The 15,772-nt window shown below is 43.0% G+C and overlaps 2 protein-coding genes across 3 annotated transcripts; one reads left to right on the top strand and one right to left on the bottom strand.

Moving 5' to 3' along the window:
• Positions 1-577: 577 nt before the first annotated feature.
• Positions 578-8,983, bottom strand: EMC8 (ER membrane protein complex subunit 8). The gene is made up of 5 exons (XM_026091992.1): positions 8,681-8,983; positions 4,149-4,225; positions 2,096-2,165; positions 1,496-1,590; positions 578-1,175 (listed from the first exon to the last, which is right to left on the bottom strand). Exons 1-5 carry the CDS (start codon positions 8,888-8,890, stop codon positions 1,016-1,018), a joined length of 612 nt encoding a protein of 203 aa, XP_025947777.1. The 5' UTR covers positions 8,891-8,983; the 3' UTR covers positions 578-1,015.
• A 114-nt stretch (positions 8,984-9,097) lies between these two features.
• Positions 9,098-13,494, top strand: LOC112978458. 2 transcript variants are annotated; one of them, XM_026091993.1, is made up of 5 exons: positions 9,098-9,181; positions 9,850-9,929; positions 10,943-11,110; positions 12,322-12,453; positions 13,230-13,494. In XM_026091993.1, exons 2-5 carry the CDS (start codon positions 9,851-9,853, stop codon positions 13,364-13,366), a joined length of 516 nt encoding a protein of 171 aa, XP_025947778.1. In that variant the 5' UTR covers positions 9,098-9,181; position 9,850; the 3' UTR covers positions 13,367-13,494. The 2 variants fall into 2 exon arrangements, with proteins under 2 accessions (XP_025947778.1, XP_025947779.1); XM_026091994.1 differs by lacking the exon at positions 9,098-9,181 and adding an exon at positions 9,514-9,538.
• Positions 13,495-15,772: the final 2,278 nt, after the last annotated feature.

Raw genomic sequence — 15,772 nt, 5'->3', positions numbered from 1 at the left:
TAAAAGGAAATGATGCTATAAAGCTTTCTCACTGTCCAGTAAACTTATTCTTAGAAACCARCATTGATTAGAAAGATAGACAGAAGCTTAACTAGATATTTCTAGACTCCTTGATCCAACATACTCAGACCATTTGCTTTTGACTCAGAGATACATTTCAGGCCTTCTTAAATGGACACCATATGAATCTGTTGAAAATTAGATCTGTTTAAAAACAGACAGAAAAGACTGCGTAAAATTAATATGGTATTTCACTCTCCTCTTCTTGATAGTCAAACTCTTTTGGAAGTTTCATTCAAAATCATTAATGTGCTTCCAGTCCTTTTTTACAAACCAATAGGCGAGCATTTGTTTTTACCTTGGTTGTAACTTTTTCAGGCAATAACTGTGGTTGTATGTCCAGGGAGAGCAGGAATCACTGCAGCATTTGGGAATATTGCTTTAACACATCATCTGTAGCTGTGTCATGCTAAACTGCTGCAAAACAGGTGCCACGTAAGCATGGTACATCGTCTTCAGCAGTTCACCTTTTACTGCCCYGATATAATGCCATTTCCAAGTGAGGCCCAAAGACCAGTTAACCTTGGATTTTGTTTATGTATTTGACCTTAAAATATCTCATCTGAGGACAAGACTGATTTTTTGAAAGATATCTTCATAGATCTTTAAAAATTACTCTAAATATTACAAAAGCTTAGTTAAAACTTGTTAATATGAACAATGGGGACAAGCAGAAGTAATTCTGGTTTTGAAGGTTATAGCAAAATTCACTACAACTGGGAACACATCCACAGGGGCAGCTGTAACTGACAGTTTGTAGTTCTTTCATGGAGTCTCATTAGAAAGATTTGATTGCCTAAGGACACATCACTCTTTGCAATGTGACATGCCACTCTTTTTAATCAGTCGGGTTTCCACACAAGGTACTGAATATTACTCTATTTACATTCAAAAATATCATTTCTGTATCTTCAGTACATAGTGGAAGCGCCCATAAATTAGTCAGTAGAAGTCTCTAACACAGGTGGAGGACAGCTTTGTTGATCTCCGGGTTTGTCCAGTCATTCCGGATATCATCCAAGTGATTATCGAAATCTACAAGCGTCTCGTAGGACTTGCTGTCCAAGAGAGATGCAGCGATTCTCTGGGCTTCGGACCAATCTTCACAAAAATCACTAGGACGTAAAATAACTAGGAATTAATAATCGTCACAGAAAACCTCCATCCTCTCCTTGGCTCTGAAAACAGGCCATGCACTCCACAGTGTGGTCATGGTGAAGGAGGGGCACACACTGCCTGGCTTTAAACGCTGGCTGTTCTCTCTCAGCGTGATAAAAAGCTCAAAGAACAACTCTAAAAGCACTGTCAGTCGCACCCACCACCCTTACAGGATCATTCAACTACAATGAATGTTTTGCCCTTATAGCTATATATTTTTGACCAGGCAGCTTCTTTTGCTCACTACTCAAACACGTGTATACTCAAGTTTACTCACACATGTGGGTCTTTGCACCTCCACTTGTTCTCATGAAGCTCATACACGTGAATGGCAGGTTCTATGCACTCCATTGTAAACTTGGTGTTATCAACCTAGTGAGCRACAGAAAAACACTGTGTTATTCTTCCCCTCAGGACCCCAAATAAAGAGATGGAATTCAAAAAAGTCAGTTTTTACAAACAGGGCACCTTACACTAACTCATCCACTGCTTTAGCTTCAAACAAGCAGATTTTCACATGTTTAAACCACCACCATTTTTGGTGCTTTGCCTTCTTGCTGCAGTYACAATTTGTTTCATGTAAGACAAATTTAAATCATAGAAGGGCTCTGAACTAATGAATACACCACCTTCAGGCAAGTCTTATAAGCACAGAAAGTCTCCACTTCCTTTGTGATGAAGGAGAGCTAACAGCAGTCACTTCGTAGACTTATTAACAGCTCCACTGGCTACAAGTGATTGTTTCTCTTCCCCAGAGGATTTGGAGGGAAAGGGCAAATTAGTCACTTTACCATTAAAAGGTCCAGAGAATATCATTTAAATGGTTAGTCCAATACCATGGTCATAATACTAACAGTAGGGAAAGGAAGTAATTTACCATTATGAGCGCTGTATCATTAAAGCCTTCTGCAATTCTGGAGGCCACCTTTTCAGCAACTTGGTTTGGACTGCAGAAGAAGGTAAAAAAATAATTGTTATTTGAACCGTGACACTTCAGCTCAAACCAGCAGGAAAYATGCTTAAAGAGATGCCAAAATTACACCATGTACTTGCAAACAGGAACAAGATATCAAGCTGATGCTATACTTGATTTAAGTCAGAAGGCCAAGAAAACCCTAGCTCCTCTCCTCAGCACATGAACTGAATCTTAGCTATGCTTAGGCAATGCATTTTTGAGCAGCAAAATGCTTACTGAAGACATTACGCGGAAAAAACATTTTGTGGCCTCCTACCTTCTCCCACCAGATCAAGAACTGCAGCGACCTTTGCCCTGACAGGCAGTTTAAAAAGAAAACATCTGCATTTGTTCCCCAGTCTGCATCTGAACTCACTCACTACCCAGCTTCTCTACAAAAATCAGATCATCTTTTAAAGAAAACACTATATTAAGCTTCAAAGATGACAATCTCTACATGGAGCCAGAGTTATGCTCAGAAATGAAATTTAAGTTTAAAAACAAACAAGCCCATGATATTCCTTTAATCTGCAAATGGAACAGTCATGTTCCACGGAAGCTTCAGACTGCATCTCCTCCTTTAAAAGGTCTCCAGCAGATTTACTTCCCCTGCAAGGTAATGACAATGCCCTTGCTCCCTTGGATATCCAAGCAATTATAAGTGTTACTTCAAAAACATACTTGAGGTTGAAGAATACACATCAGCAAAATAACTGGAATATAGCACAACACTTTAAACAAGCTGTTCATATTTATTTTAAATGCAAATATTACGTACTCTCATTAGCCTTGACATTGGATCTGCCTAATATATACACAGAAAAAAATCTGACGTGCATATGTAAAGCTCTATTGTGACTCCAAAGGAAGCCCCCCCCTTATTGCTTGTTCAATAATTTGAGTCAGCTAGCAAGAAGGAAAAAAAAAAAAAAAAAAAAAGGTAAAGTGATGGTGTTCTGGTAAGGCACATAGCCGTGCGTTCATACAGATGTATACAGTTCCTAAGACCTTAATACAGCACATTTTACATACATGTATATGCAGGTGTGTGTGTGTACCTCACAATATATACGCATCTATATGCATATATATTAAGTATAGATTCTAAGCAACGCTATTCAATTTCTCTTAATAACTGGAAAGTACGTCTGTAGCGGGGGGTTTCCAACAGCACAACTACGTGTCAGTTCGGTTACTTTGCTGCGGATTTCCTATCACTCAGAGCCTAGTGCCATAACCACGCTTTTTTACTTGTAAAATATTTTATGGAATTTTGCTTATAAAATAGCATTTAGGTCTAACAATGATAACTGTCGATTCGTTTCTAATCAGAACCACTAGGACAAAGTTTCTGAAAAATAAATTAATTGGAAAATTATATCTCCTTTTCAAAAATAAAGCCTTCTAAAGCTTCCAATGGAAAACACATGCCCTAGAGGACCTCCACTTTTTTGCAAGTGTTACTTGTCCATTTACTCCTGGGGCAAACAATAAGCAAAAAGCAGGATGTCTGCTTGACTGACATCATCTTCCATTTCGTGACAGTGCCTTGACTACATAAGAAATGAAGCATTTTACTCAGGGACAATTAAGTAATGTAGTAAGAATTAGATCACTTCTGAAAAACTTTCCAAAAGGTATTCAGGGTGATTAATTAGAGTTTAGAAAATAGTTACCACACAAGCAAACCACCTGCAAATTCTGGCTATTTCCCTGATAACTGCAATTAAATTGGCTGGCAGTCGTTCAACTACTGGCCTTTTATAGTATCCACTAAAGAAGAGAAATTCGGGAAAGACTGAGGTTTCTGCACCTGAACAAAAGCCATATCCACCAGCACCACGAAGACAATGTGAAACCGCATGACAGTTGTCAAAGTTAATCAACATTCACAATTTATGTCAATGATTTTTGTTGGCAGGGTACAAAGTACAGCATAAAAGAGCAAACAGAAGGAAATATTGCACCAACACACCTGGCGTCTTTCACACGTTCATTTGCCTGGTAATATCCAGCTATCACGTAGCTATTCTCTTTGCACCAAGAGTCAATCTGAAAAAGCAATTGGAACAATTGAGCCCAGGAAGTAAAAAAAACCAGCACCACCACACCCAACCATGGAAATTCTGTAWCTGTCCTGCAAATAAAATGGCAACTGAAATTTTACACTATTTTTTCCAATTGCTTCTTAAATTAACCAGATGGTATTTACATATATTTTTTAAAAATAGAACAGAGAAAATTAAGCATTTGATTAATGTTTTCTATCTTTCTGCAAACCAAACAAAAGAACGGGAAGTGATCCCAATCAAAGCATGGCCTAAATTTAAGTGACAGGATTTGTCAAGTACTTGAGCCATGCTGTCTGGGAGAGGATTCCAGGTCTAATTTATTATTATTTCACTACTTTCAGTTAGTGCTCATTTGATAGAGAAAAATTAGACAGTGTTCAGCATGTGGATCTGTGACCATACTGCCATTTCAAAAGAGTTCGTTGATTTTATTTTAGATGTAACATTGCTAGAAGGTTAAAGTGCAAGTATCATTTACTTTAATTAGCAATTGAAGTTTTAAGTGAAAAGTAAATGCGTGGCAGAAAAAAAGTTTGTCCCCTTTTACCATTTTTAAACCCACTCTATTACCAAAGGCTTTTGCAATAAAATTGTTTTTCTTTGAAAGTTCACCTGCAAGGGTAATCAACCACTGAAACAACTTATGACACGACGTAGTGAATTTTCTACCCTTTAAAGTCTGTCAAGCAAAACCGAACACCCTTCTAAAAATACTCTCCAGCTCAATCACAAATGATAAGAGCTTGATGAAAGAATTATTGGCTTAGATTCTCTAATCTTTGTTAAAGACGTGGTCAGACCAGGCAGTTCCTTCCTGCTTTTGCATCAGTATGCCAAGGCTTAAATGTATGCATGTATTTACATACAAACTACAAAAGCTTATGTACAAAAAGTTTATATATAATCTACATAAGTTCATGTACTTTTTTTCAAGTAGAGTTCAGCACACGCACATTTCAGTGCTCTCTGCTTTATGCTAGATCTGATATTGTTCTACTGAGTCTGTCTTGCTTTGAAAAAAAAAAATACATATATGCATACGTGCATGAGAAAGATGTTTTTGCTTGTAATTAAGGATACCAGGTCAGAATAATACAGAGCCTTGAAAGACAGAAATGAAGAAAGCAGCTAGTACTTCTCTTTGCTGTCCCCAGAGAGCATGCACTAAAAAAAATATATATATATATATATATATATATATAAAAAAATGGATTCCAAAATATATCTATGCTGATCTGTGGCATCCTGTAAATCAAATCAATCTCATATTTAGCAAAAATTATAGCATTAAACTGCATAAACAAAAAAGCCATGTGAATAATCCCTTATCTACAGGGGATGACATGGATTTATATGATAAAAAAAGCTACGTAGTCCTGCTATAGCTGAGGTCCAACTGCTGTTTCAATTATAAACCCATTTTGAGGGCTTAGGACTATGGTTTTAATTGTTAATGGGTTGAAAGCTTGGCATTAAGGCCCAGACACTGTTTAAAAAAAAAAAAAAAGTCAATTTAAAAATTAAAAACCTTAGTCCTAAATTAATTTTTGCTGCCTCGAAAAATAGTCTAAAAAGAAGTAAGATTTTCAAGTTCTCAGTTCCCTAAGTGGTAATTAAAAACTGCTTCTGTAAAAAGTCTAAAAAAACAACAAAAAAAACAAACCAAACCAAACCTTTCTGGATTTACTGCTGTGCTTCCAGCTGCAATTTCCAAGCAATCTCTAGCTGCAGCAACGTCACCGCAGGTAGCCCTAGCATCAATTAGCCACCGATATTTTTAGTCATGTTACTGTCCAGCCCTGATTAAGGCAAGTCAACAGGAAAAAAAAAAACAAAACCCTGTATCTAGCTTCTACAGTGCTTGTCACCTCCTGGAAAAACAAAGTGATTTCCTAAAGGTAAAAAAGCCAGGAGTCAGGAGAGCAAGTGAAAATAAAAATGACTCCAGCTGAAGAGCTGTCCTTKGATCCGTTTCCGCTGCTGCAACAAGTGGAGCTGCAGCCACAGAACGCCAGTCACAGAGGGTTTTGCAAGAGCTGCGAGAGGAGAACGATGGTAACCTGCTGCTGCTCACTGCTGTTCCCGCGGTGGGAGCAAGCCGTACAAAAGCAGGGGGAAAGCATTTTTTGTTTTTAGAGAAGATGGGGTTGTAAAATCACATCAATTAGCCGAGGAACTCAAAGGCACAGACAGCRTATGAAACAACTCACTTTTTCTGTAATGACTCAGTTTTTGAAAGGGTTTTCAAACTGACAAGCCAAAGCACAAATTAAATACACATATTTTAGCTCTTTCTTCCAGAGCTGCAAGCCTTCAAGAACTGCTGTGCATTTAATAAAAGCTAGTTTTAGAGTTTGTTTTATATAGACTGTTGCTAAAGTGCTGTTTGGAATTTTCAGAAGTTACCAYGTGGACAAGTCACAAGACTATTAACCCCATTTGATGCTCTGGGATAACTCAGGTCGGAAAAGAAGCAGATCAAACTTGCGGTCTGGTTCTAAAAAACCTTCATGCATATTAAAAGCCAATTCAGTTTTCAGGAAACCATGACTGACCCGAGTAAGAATCAGCAATAATTGAACTGGAAGAGAAAGCGATCCCATCAAAATTTGCCAAAACTTCAAAATCCTTTAGAAAYGGAGGAGTTTAGTTAAAAACATCAAATTGTAACTGCGTGAATTTCACTGATTTATTCATGTAAATATTCAAGTGTTACCTTGCAGAGAACAGGCAAGAGAGCCCTCCTTTTAAAATGTTACAACAATAAAATTCAGCTTTCACAGCTGCTATGCCAATATTTATTTCCACCTTTGCCTTTGTTTAAATAAAGAATCAGAGCAAAAGGCCTTGGGCTCTTCTCAAACACTGTGTTTTAAAGCTGCCAAGTCATAGGAGTCATCAAAACAGATTGCAAACTACAATACATTTAAGTAAGTCCTAACTAATGTGTGAAAAGCCAAAGGTTTCCTCTCTAACTTTTTGGATCAAAAACCAAGAGAAAGAAAAACAGTGCAATGGACGTGCCATTGCTTTGGTTGTATAACAATTTTAGATTTTGGTTGCTGTAGATGTTGTAAGATGTTTCAGATGTTGTAAGAAACAGGATTTATTTCCTAATAATCTGATCCTGAAACAAGACCTATGCAAGGGGACTACACTGAAGGGCCAAAGTTTAGAAAAATTCTTCCATAGCAAGGAAAAGGTTTATCTAATGTGCATACTGGCCAAATCTCCTGGGTCTTACTGTATTATTTTGAAAGCTGGGTAAAATTAAGCACACTGCAGAGTTCCAGGATGGAGACTTGATCTTTAACAGACAGACTGTGCTTCTCCACATAGCACTCCTCATAAAATGAACCCCACAAAGCCCTCTACATGCTCCCTCCCATTTAGGCCAAAAAATGTACAAGAACTAGAAAATAGTTATTTTTTTACAAATATCAAAAAGGTATGGATTTTCCACCACTAATAACCACAAGTCTTGAAAAGATTATGAAAGTTTGCAGCTCAAATCATACACACATCTCAAATTACTAGCAGCTATGCCTACAGTGAAGGAATGAAAAGCACTCTTTGCTTCTAGATTTCATGTGCCACAGGCCCAATCCAACTCCCCATTAAAATAAAATCCAGGCACGTCTCATTCTCTGTGTGTTCTGGTTTTGACAAGGGGACTCTCCAGAAACCCAGGCTGGAAGGAGTCATGTCAKAACCCAGCATGCCCCCCGTCTTCTTCATGACTCAGGGGTCAAAACTGAAGACTGCAACACAGAAACACCGGCTCTCTAGTACAGACATCGTTCTCATCCCATCYGTGCAACAATATGGGGTAAAACAGATTATCCCACAACAACTTACCACAAGGCTCTTCTGCAGCAGYGGGCAACCCACAGGACACTGTAATGGAACAAGCCTGGCAAAACTTGGCTATCTCRGTGGACTAACTAACCTTAACAAAGTAATCCCTTTGCCCACAGGAGGAAACAGAGATCAACTTGTAATACATCAAGTGGGATTTCAAACTCAAGCCAGCAACTACAGTTTAAAAAGACTTAGCTTTTTTCCAGTTTAGGCTAATGGCTTCTGTAAAAGGGCAAAACATATGAAAACAAATTAGGAGCTACATGCTTATATGCATCTGTACACTCTTTGACAGAAGCATGYCCTCTTCTAATTAGCTGCTGGTGCTTTCAAGTGGCTTAAGGTAAACTGGGAAAATGACACCGATATAACCAGCAGCTTCTCTGCCTAGACAAAATTAGGGAGAACTATACACGCAAAAAACCGCCCATGCTCTGCAGCTTTCCCGCTCCTTCGCCAGGGGAAAGCCGTGCCTGGGACGGGCCTCGGGGCTTTCCCCCCTTTAGAAACACCCGGCTGCCCCCGCAGACTTTAGCACGGGAGGGAGCCCCGGCGCCCCCGGCCCGGGCCTTACCAGGGTGAGGGCCACCTCGAGCATGGGCGCCAGGGCCAGGGTGCCGTGGAAGAGCGGGATGCAGTCCACGAAGAGCGGCGGCGGCGCGGCCTGGTCGCGGCGCGGCTGGCCCGRCGGCCGCTCGGCCACCAGGAGCCCGTTCACGGCGCAGTGCGGGTACTTGGCGCCGTGCAGCACCATCTTGCAGTAGGCCTGCGTGGTCAGCTTCATCCTGCCGCGGCCCGCAGCCCCGCGGCCGCCGGACACCCGCGCCGGACACCGGCCCCGGCTCGTCCCCTCAGGCCGCCCGCCGGGAAGTGCCGCCAAGCGCCCCCCGCGCCGCCGCCAAGCGCCCGCAGCACTGTCGCAAAAGGCAGGCGCCGGCCCGCCTACATCCCATCAGCCCCGCGGTGGGAGCCTTTCCCCCGCGGCCTCTCGCTGCTCCGCGCATCCCGGGGTGCTCCGCGCTTCCGGCAGGCGCCTCCTTCCGGTGGCGGGCGCGGCGTAGAGGACGGTCGCCAGGTCGTCGAGGGAGCCCGGGTGGCGGCGGGGGGGCGGGGATCGGGGCCGGCGGTGCCCGGGGAGCGGCGGTGCGGCCCGGAGCCGGGCGGGCGGACGGGCCGAGGGGCCGCATGGCCTGCCCGCCTCAAGGTCACACCGGCTGGGGGCCCGCGGGCCTCGCCCTGGCAACAAGGCTTTTCCAAAAAAAAAGAAGAAAAAAAAATATATGTATTTTTAGCAAATGTCAGGCAGCTGCGGAAAATCCCTGACAGAGAGCAGAGGTGGTGCTCCAGGCCCGCGCTCGCGGTGGCATGTCGGAGAAACCGTTAGCTCAGTCTGCCGTTGCTTTGGGCACGTTTGCACTGCTGACTGCTGAAGGTGCTCTTCAGTGGAAGGCAGATGCTCTTGGACTCATTTCACCTAGGGCTTGTACTGAACGGGTCTGAGCTCAAACACAGGCGTCTGCTAGGAAAAGGGGGGGGGAAAGACTCTTCCCGATAGCTGTAGTTGTGGAGCAGCCATGAAAATGCAGGAGCTGTGTGGTGATACGTGCTGTCCTTCAGAGAAGGATCAGCAAACCTGTAGATTAGTTTTTATATCCAAACAAGCAGAAAATGGTATTACCTCGACTTAACGTGCAATTTTGATGTCTTCATCTGGCAGTGATTTACYTGTGTTCTTCCTGACAGGATGTTGGCTTCAAGGGCATTTAGTCTCATTGGCAAAAGAGCCATTTCCACTTCCATCTGCATGAGAGGACATGGACAGGGTAGGTAGCATCTCCTTTATCTTTAGAAATCATAGAGAGATAAGCACTTTACAGAAGAACATAGAWTGCTGTTGTTAGGAGCTTTAAACTTGATTAGGAGAGCTTTCTTTGCCAAATTCAAGGTGATTYCTGATATCAAGTGAAGCAGTCTAAGATGCTGTAAAGAGTTTTTCCTAGAAATACAGTGTGGGAGGGAATTGCAATGAGAAGGATATGATGTCATTAATGTTTTTTACATAAGAACTTGAYGTGTTACAATCTTAGTAGACAAATAACATGAAGTTTGACCAAAAGATTTGAATAAGATGCAGAGAGGTTCAATAATTCCRTGTTTTCATTTGCCAAATGCAGCTTTTTGGCAGCACGCATTTGCTTAGGAATCCATTTCTGAATACTCTCRCTGCCGTGTTTCCTGACCTAGTGGAGGCCAAGCATCTCTTCTGCAGCTTCCAGCTAGGAAGTGTGTTTGGGTAAAGACAGGAGCAGGATAGGCCGGGGSTTGGTGAGACTGGTTTCCTGGCCTGGTGGTGAGATTTGTCCGATCTGATCGGCCTCCTTGCCGGTAGAGGGCATCGCCGAGGTGCAGGCAGGGATAATGGCAGATGGGGGAATTGTAGGAATAGGGGTCCTGGCACAAACTAGGATAGAAAAAGTGTAGAGGGTTTCTAGATAATCAGTGTGACACTTGGAAATAAAGGTGTCTTAGACTTACAGTTTAAAGTCATTTCAGATATTATCTTTTATGTAGCTCCCCTACTATTATTCTTACACTCTTAAAATAGCACTTATTTTAAGAACTGTCTCTTTTCCCTTTCTCTCTGTGATAAACATGGATGACACTAACCAGACAGATGGGATCTGAATGTCATCTGGAATATTCTTCCCTTCTGGACTCCTTAACTATTGTTGCCTTTTTGAATTACCTGTATTTTTTTTTTCTGTAGTAACCGGTAGGAGATGTTTGTGTAGAAGTCAGCAACTTGAGTCAGTGTCACTTCTGTTTCCATATGCAGCTGGTGTTGTGAAAGCAGAGGACTTCAGCCTTCCAGCATACGCCGATCGCCGTGATGTTCCCCTGCCCGAAGTGGCTTTTGTAAGGGATCTCTCTGCTCAGCAGAAGGCTCTGAAAGAAAAGGAAAAGGCATCATGGACTGCTCTGTCCGTTGATGAGAAAGTTGAATGTAGGTAGTGGGGGCTTTAAATAGACCTTACAGCTAGCAATGATGTGCACACATGCATTATTGATGACTGTTTTACTGCAAAGACAGCCATGGAAGGCAGCTCTAGGCTGCTTTTAAGCCCTGCTCTTTTAAATGGATCTGCAGGCAGAGACTTGAGCCAAGATAATATTATCTTTTATGTAGCTCCCCTACTATTATTCTTACACTCTTAAAATAGCACTTATTTTAAGAACTGTCTCTTTTCCCTTTCTTAGTGCTATTTCAGAAACTCAGACACACCTGCCTTGGTATCTRTTATGTGCCTGACATCACATGGTAGATTTGACATAAGGAATTTAGCTAGCAATTGGTAAAGTTCAGCAATTTCTTCCAAAAAACCCCCAAAAACTCTTTTATATTTATTTCTGGTTCTAATCTGTTGCAATGAAGRGACTTTTTCTGGGTTGCTGCTAACAATATGTAATTTTATTAGTTCAGTTGAGTAAAATGAACCATGTGTTATTTGAACGTTATTGATCACTGATCTTAGCGTYACAGAATTTCAGCCCATTGAAGTGTCAAGCAGGTGTTCTGACTTGCAAATGAAACTGCATCATCTTTTCTGGCTGTCATCATGCTGTGCAAGTGATAACAAGTTGTGTGGCATCTCTGAACGGTGTCGTGTCTACCTACGTCAAAGCGAGAAGGTGTAAAACTGTCTCTTTRGAACTCCTCAGATGTTCATAAGCCCTCTCCATATCTAATGCTGTTTTGAACTTCCGAATATCTCTTGCGATGTGGGCCTTACTGGCAGAGCTGACGGTAGCCTTTTTAGATAAAAGCATTCCTGTTCAAGTGACTTGTGTGAGTGAGACTTATAGTAAATAGCCGTACTGGGAATTGTGGGGAAGGAAGAAAAGCTATATTTCTTTCTGCCAGGCCTAGTATGTGACTTTAGCACAACTTTACAGTCATACTTGCTTGTATAAAATAAGAGACTAACACTGACTTTACTCATAAGGGGATGGTGAAAGACAACTTGTTTACTTTGGCACAAGTGTCTTGGTATTGGCATGGGAGAGGCCACCTGAATCAAGGGTTATTTTTACCTCCTTTCCATTTCAGACAGCTTTAGGCTTTGGTCATCTCCCTCTGGAGAGTGTCTTGTTGCCTGCATGTTGCAGGAAAAATGAAATAAATGGTTTGATGCTTTCTTTTTCTCCCCCACTCAGTGTATCGTATCAAATTCAATGAGAGCTATGCAGAAATGAACAGAGGATCAAATGAGTGGAAGACCGTCCTCGGTGGAGTACTGTTCTTTCTTGGTGTAACTGGTCTCTTCCTTGTTTGGCAGAAAAAGTATAGTAAGTAAACAGCATATAGTGATAACTCTTTAATTTGAGACAGGTATCAGTTAATGTTGAATGTGAARTTTGAAAATCCTCTATAAGCTGTTTGGGAATTCAGAATGTTGCAGGGAACAGCCATGCTGGTGACCACTTGGCAATTGCTGTTTGCTATCCTCTTAAAACTCAATTCTGGAACTGTGGCTTAATGGATATAAGCAGATGCGTAGCTTAAATATTCAGGAAGTTGACTGCAGAAATGTGACATTGGTGGACAGTTTTGGGGGGAAGAGAGAAAAGGGGGGGTGAAAAAGCAGTGATATACTAACGATCCCAGAGCTTCCCCTCTCTGTGATACCTGGTATCACAAAAGCTCATTGCCTTCTAGGCAGTAAAAGTTTGGGGCTTTGCCACATCTGGCTTCCTGCCCAGGAAAAGATCCTACCTTGAGTGAGCCCTGCAGTTACCATGAGGCAGCGCGTGCAGTTAAATGAGCTGTTCTCCATCTTGAGYCTTTATCTGCTCACAGGGAAGGTTAGGAGAAGGGTGTTGTCTTCGTACCGTTTTTACTGATTAAGGAAACTGTTAGAGCCTCAACGGAGGAGTCTAACTGGTCCAAGCTTAACACCTCAGAATCAGATTTAGGGAACCTGAGTTTGAGCAGGTGCTGGCATATATGTGATCAACACTAATTGCTTCAGAAGAAAAAGCTTTTTGTTAGTGAAACTTGTATGTCTGTTCCCAGCTTGTCCATCTTGTATCCCAGTGTAATCTCAACTGCTTTTGAATTGCAGTGTATGGCCCTATTCCCCATACCTTCTCTGACGAGTGGTTGGCAATGCAGACGAAGAGAATGTTGGACATGCGGATTAATCCCGTTGAGGGCATCTCCTCCCAATGGGATTTTGAGAAGAACGAATGGAAAAAGTGAAGCAACTCAGTGGAACCTGCTCTGCTTGAATATAAAATGATTCCATCACCTGTGTGTGACCTCGTTGCTTATGTACTGGAACAACCTCCACCTAAATAGATGCTAATAAATGTCTGGTTAACTTGAAAGTTTGCTTTTACTGGTCTTCAAATGCTTTTGTTGTGACTGTAATTTGTGGTGCAGTTTGCTGAGGAGCAATTTTTTTCCAAATAGTCATATCACAGTTGATATATGAACAGCATTAATGAGTTAAAGGGAATGAAAGACTTCTGTGTCTCAGGAGAAAAACAAGATTAAAGTTAGTTTGAAAAGTTTCAGTATTTGATCTTGTATTTWTTATCCTGGAACTGAAGCAGCAAAATTTCACCTGGCTCTACAGCGAGTACTGTTGAGTCGTCAGCCTAGATATCCTGCTGCTCTGGTGCTGTGTTCTTAGCAGAAACTCTGCCTGAGGGGGAGGGAAAAAAAAAAGTATCTAGTGTTTCTGGGGCACAGCCTGCAGTCTTACCCTGTGCAAAGGTCTGAGCTACATTTAAGGTAAGCAGATCCTGACTCCTGGGGAGGCTCAGTGTCCCATAACTCGATTCCAAAAATAGCATGTCAGCGCTCCAGAAGGCAGCGGTATGAATCCAGCTGCTTAGCTTATTTGATGGAGATAAATGCTGCTCCATTCTTTTTGTAAAGGGAACTTGGCTCAAAATTCCAGTTCCTCTCAACTGCTGCTTCCAACCGAACAACGGGCAGTTTGCAGACCTCGCTCCATACTGCGGCATCGCTTGCAGACTGGAGGGAGAAGGAGAGAGAATAAATCTAGCTCAGGCAAGAATAGGCTTGGATGAAAATCCAGGCTACGCTTCATGCCTTGCCTCCCCTCTAAAGTGCCAAAACGTGCAGAGAGGATAGCTGCAGCTGGAGGAAGGGAAAGAAACACCACAGACAGTGGGAACATCTAGTATCGTCTTTTAGTAAATGTAATGGTGTGAACGAGCTCTGGTTCAGAACAGTCTGACATGGCTTAATGTTTTTCAGGGCCTGGACTGAGAAGGATGACACCTCTATGCGCTGTGCTCTGTTGGTAGCTGCTGGATTTTCCCCTAGGGTTATCTCCCTAGCACTGATGTGCATCCTAGCCTTTCCGTAGGCAAACTGCTGGCCTTTGATTCGGCATCTTAACAGGCCTCCAAAGATCAAATCTGCCTTTGAAAAAACAGCTTTGAGTTCAGTTTGTTTTTCCTGACTACTGGACAGTCATGGCTCTAAATCCGTTTGTGTGTATTTAGCTGCCGTGGCAGAAAGCCGAGGGAGTCTTCAGCCCTTAGTCACGTCTGATGCTCTGCCGTGTCGGGGGCTGGTCAGCCTTTCAGTAAAGGAGCTTTTAGGGGGAAATTCTCGAAGGTGAGATGATTCAGTGGGATTTAAGCGATGAGCTCCCCTTCCTGCTTCTGAAAGATCCTTTACGTAAAATGTTTGTCTCCAGAGTGCCGAGAAGGATGTTATGAAGACAACTGCGGGGCAGTTGGCTTAGTTACGCTGGTGGTAAAACCGYCAGCAGAACTGTGTTGTCTTTGACCTGGCAACAGCACGATAACAAACGCAATTCGAAGTGCCTTAAACGTCATCCTGAGGYTGTGCCGTGGTCTCCCATGGCAGTAGTCATTCCACGCCTGTAGAAAACTGCTTGAAGTATGAGAAATGCTTTCATTTATTGGATTTGGGAAATGAAACGATGACAAGGAAATGTSTTCTGACTTGCGCTTCCAAGCCGGCTAGGTGCCCTGGAATTTGAGTTAACCTAGATTTCACCTTGCTGCTGCGACGCAGCTGCACGATGACTGCAGGGTTTTCACCACTGCGGGGGTTTGCTTTTGCAGCTAATAACGTCGATCTGGGAGGGGGGTGGCATATCCGTTCTGAAAATTGGTGTTTTGAAGCGTGTGTGGGAATGACAGTGCTGCTTTGGAGCTGGTGCTACCTCCCTTCCCGGAGGGAGGGGGAGATGGGCTCACCCCAAATGCTCCGTTAGCGGCACGTCGCTCGCGCCACGCTGATTTTCAAGGTGAGCGCCTTGTTCCGAATGCCGATCTCGTTCCCGTGAGCGTCTCCTCTTGCGGAGGAATTAGCGTGGCCGGGAGAGGAATCCTGGTGCCTTCCGAGCTCGTATGAGACCAGGAAGCGAGATGCGGCCCCAAAAGGAGCAAAGAGGAAGACAGACGGGCTGCGCCGTGCTGGGTGTTTTGCGCCCCTGCTCTCCGCTCCGTGGGGGTCGATGCCCCCAGCAGATCCCCCGGGAAGTGGTGGGGGAAGGGGACTGGCTGCCGCAGCGGAGAAGCACCTGCATTCGGGAAGGTGCCCGCTCATTGCAGCGGGAATCTGCCTGCGCCAGCCCTGCTGCTCCGGAGCTTGCTG

The sequence above is a fragment of the Apteryx rowi genome, unplaced genomic scaffold (assembly GCF_003343035.1).
Source record: "Apteryx rowi isolate R43461 unplaced genomic scaffold, aptRow1 scaffold_94, whole genome shotgun sequence".
NCBI classification, from domain to species: Eukaryota; Metazoa; Chordata; class Aves; order Apterygiformes; family Apterygidae; genus Apteryx; species Apteryx rowi.
The sequence above is the reverse complement of the archived record's forward strand: the minus strand, read 5'-3'. Positions and strand labels throughout refer to the sequence as shown.

What these genes read in the sequence shown, in the direction of transcription:
- LOC112978458 (XM_026091993.1), top strand. Translation starts at nt 9,851, where the DNA reads ATGTTGGCTTCAAGGGCATTTAGTCTCATTGGCAAAAGAGCCATTTCC. An exon ending in CATGAGAGGACATGGACAGG is followed by an intron (nt 9,930 to 10,942) that starts GTAGGTAGCATC and finishes TTCCATATGCAG; the next exon opens with CTGGTGTTGTGAAAGCAGAG. An exon ending in TGTTTGGCAGAAAAAGTATA is followed by an intron (nt 12,454 to 13,229) that starts GTAAGTAAACAG and finishes TTTGAATTGCAG; the next exon opens with TGTATGGCCCTATTCCCCAT.